Source organism: Triturus cristatus, chromosome 6, assembly GCF_964204655.1.
Source record: "Triturus cristatus chromosome 6, aTriCri1.1, whole genome shotgun sequence".
Taxonomy (NCBI): domain Eukaryota; kingdom Metazoa; phylum Chordata; class Amphibia; order Caudata; family Salamandridae; genus Triturus; species Triturus cristatus.
Window position 1 is genome coordinate 932,174,624 of NC_140589.1, and position 15,188 is coordinate 932,189,811.

General features: G+C 44.2%; 1 protein-coding gene across 1 annotated transcript in view; it reads right to left on the reverse strand.

Moving 5' to 3' along the window:
* The window catches only part of LOC146820812 (uncharacterized), a 122,323-nt gene that overhangs the window by 37,346 nt on the left and 69,789 nt on the right, over positions 1-15,188 (reverse strand). The window contains exon 2 of the mRNA XM_085609744.1: positions 12,907-13,051. Within this exon, the coding sequence (XP_085465870.1) occupies positions 12,907-13,051 (145 nt within the window). The remainder of the gene's footprint in view (positions 1-12,906; positions 13,052-15,188) is intronic.

Consider the following 15,188-nt stretch of genomic DNA (forward strand, 5'->3'; position numbering starts at 1 on the left):
GTTCCAATACCACCACCACCAATACCACCACCAATACCAAAACCACCATCACCAATACCAGTACCACCGGTGAACCGCCATTAGTATGCGTATATAACATCGCATAAAATGCCTGCTTTATTAACACCACCACCACCAATACCACAACCACCGCCGATACCACCACCAATGCTACCACCACCACCAACACCACCAATACAGCCACCAATACCACTACCACCACCAATACCACCACCCCCACCATTAGCACTACCACCAATACCACCATCTCCAATAACACCACCAATACCACCACCACCACCAATACCACCATCACCGTGACCATCAATAGCACCACATCCACCACCACAATACCACCACCACCACCAATACCACCACCACCACCAATACCAATACCACCACCACCAATACCACCAATACCACCACCACCACTTATACCACCACTACTAATACCACCAACAATACCACCACCAATACCAATAGCAATACCACCACCAATTCCAATACCACCACTGATACCACCACCACCAATACCACCACTAATATCACCACCACCACCACTACCAATACCACCACCAATACCAAAACCACCATCAACAATACCAGTACCACCGGTGAACCGCCATTAGTACACGTATATAACACCGCATAAAAAGCCTGTTTTATTAACAACACCACCACCATCACCAATACCACAACCACCGCCGATACCACCACCAATAACACTACCACCACCAATACTAAAACCAACACCACCAATACTGCCACCAATACCACTACCACCACCAATACCAACACCCCCAGCATTAGCACTACCACCAATACCACCACCTCCAATAACACCACCAATACCACCAACAATATCACAACCACCGCCGATACCACCACCAACACCACTACCACCACCAATACTACCACCACCACCAATAATACCACCACCACCAATACCACTACCACCTCCAATACCACCACCCCCACCATTAGCACTACCACCAATACCACCACCTCCAATAACACCACCAATACCACCACCAATACCACCATCACCGTGACCATCAATACCACCACATCCACCACCACAATACTACCACCAATACCACCACTACCACCAATACCAATGCCACCACCACCAATACCACCACCAACACTTATATCACCACTACTAATACCACCATCAATACCACCACCAATACCAATACCAATAGCACCACCAATTCCAATACCACCACTGATACCACCACCATCAATACCACCACTAATACCACTACCACCACCAATATCACTACCACCACCAATACCACCACCACCACTAACACCACCAATACCACCACCACCAACACCACCACCACCAATACTACCACAACCAATGCCACCACCAATACCACCACTAATACCACTATCACCAACACAACCAATGCCACCAATATTACCATCAATACTACCACAACCAATACCACCACAACCAATACCACTACCACCACCACTATCACCACCACTACCACCACCACCACCACTACCACCACCAATATCACCAACACCACCAATACCACCACCAATACCACCACCAATACCACCACCACCACCACCAATACCACCACCAATAACACCACCAATACCACCAACACCAATACCACCAATACCACCAACACCACCAATACCACCACCACCCCACTACCACCACCATCAATACCACCACCTCCACCACCACCAATACCACCACCATCAATACAACCACCACCAACACCACCATCAATACCACTACCACAATTAACACCACCACCACCAATACCACCACCACCAAGATCATCACCAATACCACCACCAATACCATCAATACCACCACCAATACCACCACTAATACCACCACCCCCAATGCCACCACCACCAATACCACCGCTACCACCAATACTACCACCAATACCACCACCACCAATACCATCAACACCACCGCCACCACCAATACTACCAATACCACCACCACCAGTACCAATACCACCACCAATACCAATGCCACCACCACCAATACCACCACCACCAATACCAGCACCACCACCACCAATACCACCACCACCAATACCACCAATACCAATACCAAAACCACCATCACCAATACCAGTACCACCGGTGAACAGCCATTAGTACGCGGCTATTACACCACATACCATTACTTTGCAAGCGTTACAACGCATGCGATGTAACAATGTGTAACCTTTACTACGCAAGTTGTTACATCACATGCATGGTAATGCTATCCCACAGTGCGATGACTGAAAAATGCTGGGGATGCACGTTTTCGGTAACAGCGTCGATGTTCGATGTCCAAAACATGGCTGAAATGAGAGTAAGGAGTAAGCTGTTCCAGACAGAGAATGCCGGGCTGTCATTAAAATGCTGGCTTTTAACAAGCACAATTAGAGCAGGCTGCATATCAATTATTATTTGTCTGGGACGTGAACTTGCTAAGCATTAAAGGAAGTGATGCAGCCTGCATTGCTGTCTCCTCTCTTCAGCTAATTGGTAGTGTTCTAATGACTTCATCAACCCAGGATCAATCGGCCAATAGCGAACAGCTCTCTGCCAATTAATACGGAGAGACTGTGTAATGTGATTATGCCTGGCTCCAAAACAGTGCTCAAAACAGCGTGATGCGTTTGCCTCTGTGAAACAGGCCCCTGTATCATGACTTTATATTACAGTCAAAAACACTGATGGATTAATGAACAACAAGTGTAAAAAGCACTAAGGTGATCCATGTCGCTCCTATTTATATTTCACATGCTCTACTTAACCTTGCATTCCCTAAGAGTGTTCGTTATTTCCAGGATGTTGTGTTACCCTGTATTTTGCAGGCAGCATATAACTCTTGTGTAATGCATACTTGGAACTGATTTGCCTCCAGGTGTTTATAATAGCTTAAAGCATTGTGAGTTTCTCAAAGTGCCTGACAGTGGATCAAAAAGATGTTCAGAAATCGCCTGCTTGCTCTTCCCATTCTTGGCCCTCAAGGCAGTGGTCATTGCATGCCAGATGCAGTTGTGTGGGTACGGAGGCAGATATGTGAATTTTGTTTTTTTGGTTTAAGCCACGCCCTTAATGATATAGTCAACACCCTTTTAGGCACCCTCCACTTTTTTCATCCCACTTAAAGCCCCTACTCTTTAATCCTTAACAGACAATCCCTGCCGCTTTATTTCACTCCTGCAGGTTTCAGCTTTCTCCATTTGCAAGGGTTTTTTCACTCTTTCCCTCTCTCCTCTGTCTTTCCGCTTTGTGTAGTTTTCCGTCTCTTGATCTGGAAAATGTCTGAAATGGAAAAATAAGTGCCGGTCCCCAAAAGTGCAGGTGGCCCCCAACGGCTCAAATTAAGTGCTGCTCATAGCTCTTTAAGGTCATTGTGTTCTCATGGGCAGACGGCTTTACATGCGATGTGCCTAGCAGCCCTGCCAATTGGTGTGTATGCCTCTTTCACCTGGTGTCCTCATGCATCCCGAAGGTCACCCCCTCCCTTCCCCACCCTAGCGTGTTGTGGAGCCCTGGGCGAGGCGTGGTGAGTCGGGACACACCGGAGGGATTCCCGGCACCTGTGCGTGTGTGTTCGAAACAGTTCCCTTTCTTACAGTCGCTGTACTGTGAACTAGTCCCTGGATATCTAATGGTAGGGTCCTGAAAGGAGAATGAGCATAACGATGTAGGAGGGAGGCCAGCAGAGAGCTATCAACGAACATGACTTGTTACTACGCAAACATGCGCACTATAAACTTGCGTAGTAATGGTATTTGCGAAGTTAAAACTTTGTATTAAAAGCATGCGAACTATTGGTTTGCGTAGCATTGCGTCATATTCGTACCACTTCCAATATCAATACTACCAATACCACCACCATCAATACTAATAATGCCACCACCAATACCACCAATACCAGTACCACCACCACCAATGCCAATAACACCACCAATACCAATACCGCCACCACCTATACCGCCACCACCAATACCACCACCACCAATACCAATACCACCACCACCAATTCCAATACACCCACCTCAGCGCCTCTCGCTCACTAGTAATAGCAGGGGCACTGTACAAGGCCGGAGCTGCAGCCAAGACTATCCCTCCCTCCCTCCATGGCTGCCATAAAGCAAAGCCCGCCCTGCATCAGGAGGTGAAGCCAGGGCCCCACTACAGCTGGAGTGTTTTTTATTAGGCCAAAGATAGCAATGACATTACGCAATGCCACACTGCACACTCAAATCACGGAGAGGGCTGGAAATAGCCCCTCCCCCATTCTTCCTCCTGAGCCGCAACAGTGTAATCACAGAGTAAAAGGTGTTAGAGCACTTTGTTAGTGTTTATAGCTTGGATCATATGTGACTCTCACTTCACACTTTGTGTCTGTGTAATTTACAACACACACATCCTCTTCACTGCACTATTTATCACTACTTTGAAGACATCGCAGGACGGTCTCTTCCTCTGATTTTTACAATCTAACAAGCGGTCAAGAAGGCCCTTTATTGCAATGAAATAGGTGACGCATTTGCAAGAGCTTAAGCTATTAGTATTGTAAGTGACATAAATAAAAGGCATTGTCATTTACAATGCCAGTAGCTCAAACTCGCGTGAATGCGAGACCTATTGCATTGCAAATGCTTGTTTCTTATGGAACCTTGAGAGTACTTCTTCTGTTCTTCTCCCACAACATAACAAGACTTCCTCACTGCCACAGAGACACTTGGACTGTGCTGACCTGGTGGGGCCACTTGCTCTGAACTGCTTCAAGTCTCCTGCGGCCAACACTTATCCCACTCCCTGGGAGCTATGAGGTGCACACTGCAGGCAAAAGAAGGCTTCCCACCAAAGGCTACGGTCGAGGAACTGTCCCACCACCCGCATTCCTCCGGCGGCCCTTCTGAGCCACCCCTGTAGATAAATTAGATGTGATCTTGGGAGCCTTTAGCTCCACAAGGGAAGCGTTAGAGACTAAAAGAGATTCATTGGTAGTAGTCCTCAGCCTTTTGAGGGATGACCATTGCAAAATGGCTGACCAGGTTCATACTGTCAAAACCATGGTAGCTTAGTTAATGCCTACTACAAAGAGTCACATTTCACAACTTAATGATATGGCACAGCATGTGCAATCAGTTGAGGCTTGGATTGAAGACCAAGAAGGGAGGGCCAGACGCAACAACATCTGGATAATTGGACTCCCCTAAAAACCAAGGTGCATCGATGATCACCTGTCATAAGTGGTGGGTCTTTGAAAATTCTAAGTCCTTGAGAGAGCTCATAGGGTGTCTGCCTGCCAGCGTGCCTGGGTACCTCTCATGCGTATGGTTGAGGCCTGTCTCCTACATTTTCGAAATTGCGACTTTCTACTCAGACAGACATGGAAACCTGGCCCTTTACAGGTGAGGACCGTGAAAGTCTACATCTTTCCTGACTATCTCTCAGCAGTGCAAATTAGAGCTCCTTATCTGGCTATGAGAACTCGCCAATCCTTATGCCGTACTGTTTCCGGCCAAAGGCAGATTCATTAAGTTGGTCAAACCACATTCTTTTATACTCTGGAAGAGGCCTGGAATTGTCTTGATACTCACAATGAACACCCCCTTCCCCCCCCGGATGTGCAGGACAGGCCCCCACCGAGGGTGACCGGACGCAAGTGACCACACTAGCATAGGCACAGATGGAAATGGCCCACCCCATATCAGACCAACAATGGTAGGGTCCAGGAGCTTGCTGCAGTGACCCTGGTAGAGCATGCACCGAGGGGGGGGGGGGGACCGCCTGCACCTCCACAGCAGAGGACTCCAGTATCCACTCTGAGACAGACCCCAGATCGGACTCAAGTGTTGTTTTCCTCATGTCATCCTTGTACAGCCGATTACATTATTTGAGATATTCAACCTCCCCTCCCACTGATGCCCTGATTGAGTGCATTGTTTTTTGACCCACTAGTTGCCATTTTTGCCAATGCTGGTCCGGACGGATGTTTGCTCTCTTGTCAATGCTATTGTTTGCTTGCGACCCTCTGGGATGGAGGGGTCAGTTTCTAGTGTTGGGTGTTTGTTTTCACCTCCAGGTGGGACTGGTCTGTCCGACTCCACCGGTGGAGTGCTTTCAATATGGTTCCACATAGTTTTGCCAGAGCAGCATGACACAACTGTAAATGAGGGGTTTGTTGGGAAGTATTTTTGTTGTTTTCCCACATGAGTGGGTCGTTATTGGCCACTATCATTGGAGTGCCTATGACCTTTTTTTTTTTGAGGAGCTGGGGATGATAGCCGGGGGCAGATGGCTTTCCCAGGCTGCATAGTGTGCCCTTCCTAATGGCTGTATTGGCCTCTACCATTAAAGTGCTCAAGTGGAACGTGCTGGGCTTCAATTCCCCAGCTAAATGGTACAAGGTTGAAATGTACCTTAAGGAGGCATAAGGTGCAAGTAGCCTTTCTCCAAGACATGTGTCTTACAAAAGTGGAAAGCTTGGCCTTACATAAATGCTGGAGAAGGAAGTTCTGTGCCACTACGTACTCCTCCTTTGCTAGGTGAGTGCCGATATGGGCACTTCCTGGCACCCTCTTTCATCCCCAAGTGGAGATTGTTGGTCTGGAGGGTTGTTATGTGATACTAGGGGGCACATTGGATGGAAATTTAATTGCTTTTGGTACTGTGTATACTTGAAAGATGGAACAACCTATGTTCTTAGCCACTATTGCTCCAAACATCTCTAAGGTACTTCAATTCCAGCTTATAGTAGGAGATAGCTTCAATTGCATAGCGGATGTTGTCCTCGATTGATCTCACCTCACTCTCCCTACCTACCAATCCGGTTGGGATTGGGAGGTAGGGAGAGCGATCCGGTCGCATCACTCTTTCGCACCTGGATATCGGACTGGGGTTTGGTTGATACATGGAGGTTAAACAATCCACGTAGCACTTCTGATTCTTACAATTCTGGCCTACATGACTTTTCAGTCAGCTTGAACATGTTTTTGTGCTCTGTCGCATTTCACAACAGGGTCACTCACGTTGAATACCTTGTGAAGATCCACTCTGATCATGATCCATTAATACTGACCTGCACCTCTGTCCAAACCAGACTTGTTTACCGTCCTCGAGATTGAATGTCCCTACAGTGACAACCCTGCCTTTCAAGAGGGATTAGGGGCTGGAATCCACAACTAATTTAATACATATTAGTTATTGTATCGTTATAAGGTAGTATGATTATAAAAATATTTGTATTACATATGTTAATAAAGTTCCATTTTTGCTGTGAAATGTAAAAAAAAATGTCATTTGAAATTATATATTTAGTAGCAGGTTGTTGGGTTTATGGGTGATTCGGGTGGAAAGTTATTTAAAATGTATATTGTTGTTTTAACATTTTAATTATGTTTTATTTAAAAGTCATTATTAATTTATAGTTACTTAAGTAACATATTTAATTGAGTCATTGTTATTTTAAATATTGGTTGCTTTTTAATTGAATGTTATTTTATTGATCAATTTAAATATAAAATTGGGTAAATGGATTTGAAATGTGTAAATTGCTTTTCATTTTAGTTGGTTTATTTAATAATTCATTTGATATTAATGTTTCAGTGTTATTTTTTTATTAATTTCAGTTGTTGGTGTTTTTTGGGTAGTAGAGGGAGGGAAGTGTATTTTTTGTTAACTTTTTAGTTTTGTAAATTTTTTATTTGATTTGAAATAATTTTGTATTTTTGAATTGTAATGTAATTTATCTTTAATTATCATTTTTATATTTATACGTTTCAATATTTTTATGTTTTTATATATTTAAATATTGTTTTTATCACATTCTCTTCTTTTGTTTATGATGGGGTTAGAATAGTAAATTTTACCCCTCTGAAATCTAGCACTTTCCATATAGTTGTTCATGTTGGAGTTGGAATATTAACTCCTCCAAAGTCCAACACTTTCCTGTATTTATGTTGGAGTAGGAATTCTACATTTTACCCCTCCACAGTCCAATACATACCCTACTGTTGCTAAAATTGGAGTGTGGATATCACATCTAACCACTCTATAGTCCAACACTTTCCCTACTTTTGTTTATGTAGTAGTGGGAATAGTAAATTTGACCACTCCAAGGTTCAGTGCTTTCCACATTGTTGCTTATGTTGGAAGGAGAATAGTAAATCTGAATGCTTCAAAGCCCAACAGTCTGTCTACTTTTGTTTGGAATGCCAAATATTTATTTACTTAATTTTTTAATCTTTTTAAATCACTTTTAAAAAACCTTTCATAATTTCATATTTTACTTTTGTTAGCTTTGCATTCATTTTATTTTTTAATGTATTTTCGTATGTCTATGTTAAATGACAACACTAAGGAGACACAAAACACAATATTTAAACAGTTAGTCATACAGTTGCATTACCATCACAGTACCAGCAACTCCAAAAGCAATCGTATCTAACACAGCTAGACATAGTAAACACAAAGCTGCCTATAAACTACTATATAACACCGTCCAGTATATTGATTCTCTTACATACACCTAATCTGATATACTATGCAATGGACAACAATCACCATCAAAGAGCAGAAAACCAAAAGATCAAGTTATCTGACCCTCTCAGATTACAATGATCCACAAACACAGTCAGCACATGCACTTATCTTATGAGGCAAATCACACCAACGTGGGTCCATATAATATAGCTCCTGTGTGGCCGACTAGTACACTGATGGAGTTCTTCACACGAAAAGTATGACGAACAACAGACCACTGCTCGGCTACCTAGCTCAGTACACCCACCGACAAAAGCCACCCACAGCACACCAATAAAAGGAACCTGTGCAAACCAGATTATGTTCGGCACAAAATTCAAGTTGTGAAGATACACACCTGCAAACTGTGCACAATGATACAAGGCCATACCAATGGCAGATGTGTGGAACCAAAATACAAGAAACAGCAGAAGAGCTCTAGAAATGAGCATGGTATCAGTGCTGAATACTTGGGTGTAGGCAGTGCTTATTTTGAGCCATGGTTTCCGGTGCTCGTTACCGGCACTTAATTGCCAGCATCGGCTCTAGTGACAATCCACCACATGGTGGCACTGTCTGTCTGAATTTAAGATGAGCACAACAACTGTATTTAATAAGTCAATATACATTTTAAAAAAGCACAATACCTGCCGCTCACACCATTTATATAGCTTTGGGTGGCCTAGATTTGTCACACTTGCAGGTGTGTCATAGTAGGTAGTTTTGTTTACAATGTCAGATGCAGAGCTAAAAGGGGCAATGGGTGGTGCAGACTGCAGTGGCGTCGCAATAGGGCCCTGGCACTTACTTTTTTTTTACAAAGTATGTACTGGGTGAAGAAGCTTCCAGGAAGCAGAAAAAGGTAATAGTTCAACTGTTGCTGTTATTGTTTTACGAGCTTGGAAAAATTTGCAATTGGGTAGAGAATGCCAATCAAGAAGTAGATTAAATGCTGGACTCAACTTGCCTCTAACAAGCTCTTAGTATGAGTTGGGCCTATCATGCTAGTAGTCAATTTTTTTTTTTTTTTAAATATCAAATAAAACTTTATTCGGTTTTTATCAAACCATAAAAGTCACAGATAAAAAAAGCAAAACAGGAGTTTCAGGAGAAAACAGCTTGACATGTTTGAAAATCAGGAGGACCCATCAAGGCCCGCCAGAACGAGTCATTTAAAATTTGAAATCCTCGATCAGACACAATAAAATAACAATCAATTTAGTTATGTTTAGGTATGTCAGTATTGTTCCAAAAACTTTAACATTTCACCTAACACATGTTAGTGGTCACATACTGTCACATGTTGTCAAAGTACCTGTTTGTCTGAAATAAAATCAATGAAATGAAAATAAGTTTGTAAAGCTCGCAAATGCCGTGGCGTCTTGGAGCTGAAAGATGTGAGACAGTGATGCTCTGTAAGTTCATATAGCTTATTTAGGAGGGAACAGCCAGGATTTAAGCAGTTTCCTAAAATGCTGCAAGTTAGGTTGCAGCCTCATAACAGTTGGCATCTCATTCCACAGAGTGACTGTGCGGTAGGAGAAACTCCTGCCTCCCCATCTAGCTCTGCAAAATTTGGTAATTTGAACAAGACCCACATTAGTTGATCTTAGGTTCCTCATAAGCAATTCCCTCAGGAACAATTTCTGAATATCAGCAGCCCCGCCACCATATAGTGCCTTGTGGACCTGACAGAGGGCCTTAAACTCCACTCGATGCTGAATAGGGAGCCAATGTAATGCTCTTATTCCAGCTGAGGTAGAGTTGCCTTTGGGGATATTTAAAAGCAGGCGAGCCAGCTGCATTTTGTAAAGACTGTAATTTGGACATCTGAGCTTCGTCAATACCCACAAAGAGTGCATTACAGTAGTCAATTCCAGATAGAATAAGAGCTACCACCACAGTTCTCCTGAGTTCCTTAGGAATAAAAAGGAAAATCTTACGTAGAATCTTCAGTAAGAAAAAACAGGAGGACGTACGGCGTTTCACCGGCCTGCAAAATGTAATTGATTGTCTAAGATGATTCCTAGATTCCGGACCTTAGATGTTGGACAGGGACGCTCACCCGCCTCTGTTGGCCACCTGGTTTCGTTCCACATGGAAGGGCCCTTACCAAACTCGATCACCTCAGTTTTCTTGGTATTAATCTTAAGAAAGTTTTGACTCATCCAGCTCATGATTTCGGTCAGACAGGTATGGAAGCTAACGGCAGTAGCTTCTGGATTTTTTGATACGGATATAATAAGTTGAGAATCATCCGCATAAGAAACAAAGCGAAACCGTGCTCTCTAATGATTCTAGCCAGAGGTGTGACATATAAATGAAGAGGGTGGGTGATAGGTCCGATCCCTGTGGCACCCCACAAGAAGGATGAAAGGTGTCAGATTGCAAATGGGCCCATACTATGCTCTGCTCTCTACAGGCTAGGAAGGAGGTGAGGTGGGCCAGGGCCATTCCCCGAATCCCCAGAGCCTTCAGCCGCCGCACTAACACCGTGTGATTCACAGTGTCAAATGCTGCCGATAGATCTAGAAGGATGAGGATGGCCCGGCCCCCCTACCAACCTGTCTGCGAATCCCTTCTGCTGACTGGGATCTAACAAACTATTAGATTAAAGGAATTGAGTTAATTCCATATTCATCGATTTTTCCAAAATTTTGGAAGCTAATGGCAAGCAAGAGATCAGTCGGTAGTTTTTAACCTCAGTTGGGACCAGGGCAGGTTTTTTGAGGACAGGCCTGATACAAGCATTTTTCCAGGCGCAAGGAAAGAGCCCTGATTCCACTACTTTATTTAGGAGGTGAGTTAAATAGAAGCTGATTGTATCTGAAACTAGATGTAAAATGGCGGGGGACAAGGATCATTGGGTGAACCTGACTAAGTAGTTAGAAGGAGATGATTCACCTTCTCCTGTGTGAAGCTTGGAGAACTCGTTAGTTGGCTCTGAGAGATATTCTCCTCCACAGGCGACCTACAAGGTGTGGTTGCAGTATTTACTGTGAGGAGGAGATCATCATAAAAAACTTGCACCTTTGTTTAAAAAACACTGGCCAACTTATTACAGAAGGCATGGTCAGGCCTAAACTGATTGAGCTGCTGCGGCTTAGATAGAGCTTGGACTGATTTAAAAAGCTCTTTAGAGGAGTTTTTAACCTCCCCCAATTTTAGTCGTAAAGTAGTCCTTTTTGGCCCTTATAACAGCCTCCTTGTATTGCTCTAAGGCTAAGTTATAAGCCAGTTTGTGCTCCTTACTATAATCGGATCTCCATATTTGTTCTGCTCTCCTGCAGTTGGATTTCATGCTTTTAAGGCCTGGTCCATACCATGGAGATGTCGCCTGACGTCTTCTAGTTCTAGAGATTTTTTCCGGAGCTACCCGATTGACCGCTTGTCTAATCCAGTTCTCAAACTGGGAAACTGCTTCCTTGTTATCAATGACCGGTAAGGGCGGGCAGATGTCAAGAGCCTATTGTAGCTCATTTCCCTGTATTTTAAGCCAGGGTCGGGTTTTCACCACAGAGAGTCTATTTAATGTGAGGTGATTGGGGTTAATGTGTTTAACTTTAAAGTATACAGCCTTATGGTCGGTCAAGGATAATGGGGAGATTTTGACCAGAGTAATATCGTGATTATTTGTGAAAATGCCATCAAGTGTATGGCCGGCCAAGTGGGTCGATTTCGACACTATTTGTGTAAGGCCATAGGCAGCCAGGTTGTCAAGTAGCCTTGTGGTATCACAATCGTTGTTAAGTTCCAGGTGAAAATTAAAATCACCCAAAATGGTGAGAGTGGAGGATTCTAAACAAGATTCAAGAAGAGTCTGTAGAGCATGGGTAAAGGGCACTCTGGGTAGGGTGGACGGTATAGCAATAGCCCATGAAAGGTGGAGATATGATTGATTTTAAAAGTAAAAACCATAGATTCTGCCGGAAGCTGTGTAATGGCTTCAACTCGAACCTTCAACTGGGAGCAATATATTATTGCAATACCTCCACCTCTATTCCCTAGCCTATCCTGACTCATCACTGAATAGCCTGCCGGAAGAGCAAAATGCCAGTTCGGGACAGATACCTGATTTGTCCACGTCTCATCAGAAATACTATGTCTGGATTTGAGACCTACATCATACTAGTGAGCGGGTGTTTAGTAGTATACACTGCAAAAACTGTTCCTGAATAGGTCCGGAGATAGGCCCGGTTTTCCAAGACTCGCTAGAATAGCGTCTGTATCATTGTGAAGGACCTCGAAGGGCCAAGCTAAAGCTACGTACCATCTATCCCCGTCACTAAGCTAATCAGTTCAGTGCTGAACCCGAAATCACAACCCCGCACTTAAACTCCCTAGAGTTCCACATTTGGCAGCAGACTTCACTAGAGGGACACTCACCTCTCCTGAGCTCCAACAGTTGTTTCTTTGAATACTTGCGGGAGACAAAACGAGCAGGGGTTCTGGTGCTGGGCGCACTCCAGGTGCCGACGAGCGCAGACGGGCTTGCCTTTGGCGCGCCGGCGGCGCGGTCCTGCCAGTGTGTCTTTTAAGGGCAGGAAATACAAAAAGCTAGAATGCTAACCCCAGAGCACAGCGGGCACGCTCTTACATATGGGCACCTCAGGGTCAGGCCGAGCAAGTAGGTAGATTCAGATTAAAAAAATATTTGTTTTTAAAGTATTAAGAACATTGACTAAGTGCAATAGCAGCAATTCGAATGCAAACGTGCGAATAAACCAACAGAACACCATGGAACACATGCTGCGCAGTCGCGCAAGCGTGTCTTTTAAGGGCAGGAAATACAAAATGCTAGAATGCTAACCCCAGAGCACAGCGGGCCCGCTCTTACATACAGGCACCGCAGGGTCAGGCCGAGCAAGTAGATAGACTCAGATTAAAAAATATTCTTTTTAAAATATTAAGAACATTGACAAAGTGTTAAGAACAATATCATCAATTCAAATGCAAACAAGCGAATAAACCAACAGAGCACCACGTAAAACATGCATGGGCATATATGTCAATTAAGATAGTAGGCCTGAGCCGGCAAGGTTAACTTATGATGGGACTTGTAGAGAGCAACTTGGCATGCGAAGGATGGCCTGATTATGCCAATGATGGAGGGACATTGCTTCCATTGGGGCAACTGGTGCAGTGGCAGCGGCTACCAGAGGCCCGTAGGGCCCACCGAATTCCAGTTATTGCTGTATTCCACAGTACAAACAGCAGCCCGGGGGGCGGGGGGGCATTTCCCTTCCATGCACTGGGGCCCATGGCACACTGACTACGCCATTGCAATGGTGACGCTTCAAAAGTATGCACATGAATACATCTTCAGCGGCTTCATTCAAAGGTTTAGTCTCCTTCAAAGTGAAATTGAATCTCCTTCAAAGTGAAATTGAAGCCACAAGCGAGAAATCATGGTTTACATCTCCTAACTTGTTTTGCATAGAAAATATTGTCAGCGCTAGATTTTATAACTATGACCAATGATGTCCTACCTCACAGACATCCTGACAAGTGAAGCAGTAGTTTATCTTAAAACACCTTTAGGTGGCCCTAATTCTCACCTGGCGCCAGCTGTCACCTTCCTGTACCTGTCAAACCCTCTGTCCTAAATACCTACTTCTGTAATCCCTTACTCATGACTTTATCTGCATTCGAGCCACACCCTCAAGTGACAAGCTTCAAACAATGCAGTCTCCTCTTCTACTTTCTACTTCTTTGCTAAGAAGTTATTTCAACTTTCCACCAGTCATTGTCCTGTATTTGTGTTAAAGTTCGTTGCCTCGTGTTCCTTCTTTTTCTCTCATTTTGCCTCATTAAGACAATCATTAATAACATCACCCCTGACGATGATAATAATAGAATAATAACAGCAACAACATTCTAACCACCACCAACAACAGTAATAATCTTAATGATAGTTTGCATGTAACTGTTGTTATTTCTTAGTCACTAACAGAGGTGGATTGTTGTCTTTCTCGGTGATAAGCTGTTAATTGTGAAAGTTACCTCTTCTGACATGTGAAACGAATTATGGAAAGAGCCAAATCCTTATAATTGAGCCTAATCTTGAAATCCATTAAAAGTAAAGTATATCTCAGTGGGAGAAGTAAATTGCAGGAGATTATCTCACTCATGTGAGCAGCAAGTTGGAGCAGCTTTATAGTGCAGATCGCCGGATTCTCCCAGGGGGCTTTGCTCAGCTTTTGAAGTTCCTGTATGTAAGTGAACGTTCAGGGAAATAGCACAGTAAGTGATTCGGCAGCGCATGTAAGCAATGCAAGAACGTGCCGGGGAGGAAAATTGAGTTTTTTGGTGGTGTTTATATAAATATCCTGTGGGGGCTGCTCTAATGTGTGTCTGGCCAAATACAGTGGCGTAGCTAGGCCTTCTGCCGCCCGTGGCACTTCCACCAGGCCGCAAAAGGGAGGGGGGGGGGGGAGAGGGGTGGCCTGGCAAACAAATCTAGCTTTTGCCGGCCAGCGCTGCCACAGGTAAGGGGGGCTTAGGCTGCCATCCCCTAAACTCGTGCCGCACGGAACACACCGCCCCACCCCCCTTGCTACGCCACTGGCCGAATAGGGATTTTGGGAATTTATTTACAGTGGTCCTTCTTCACTTAATGAGGTATACGAAGCACTGAAGGCGCACAAATCCAGCGTTTCCCCCCCCCC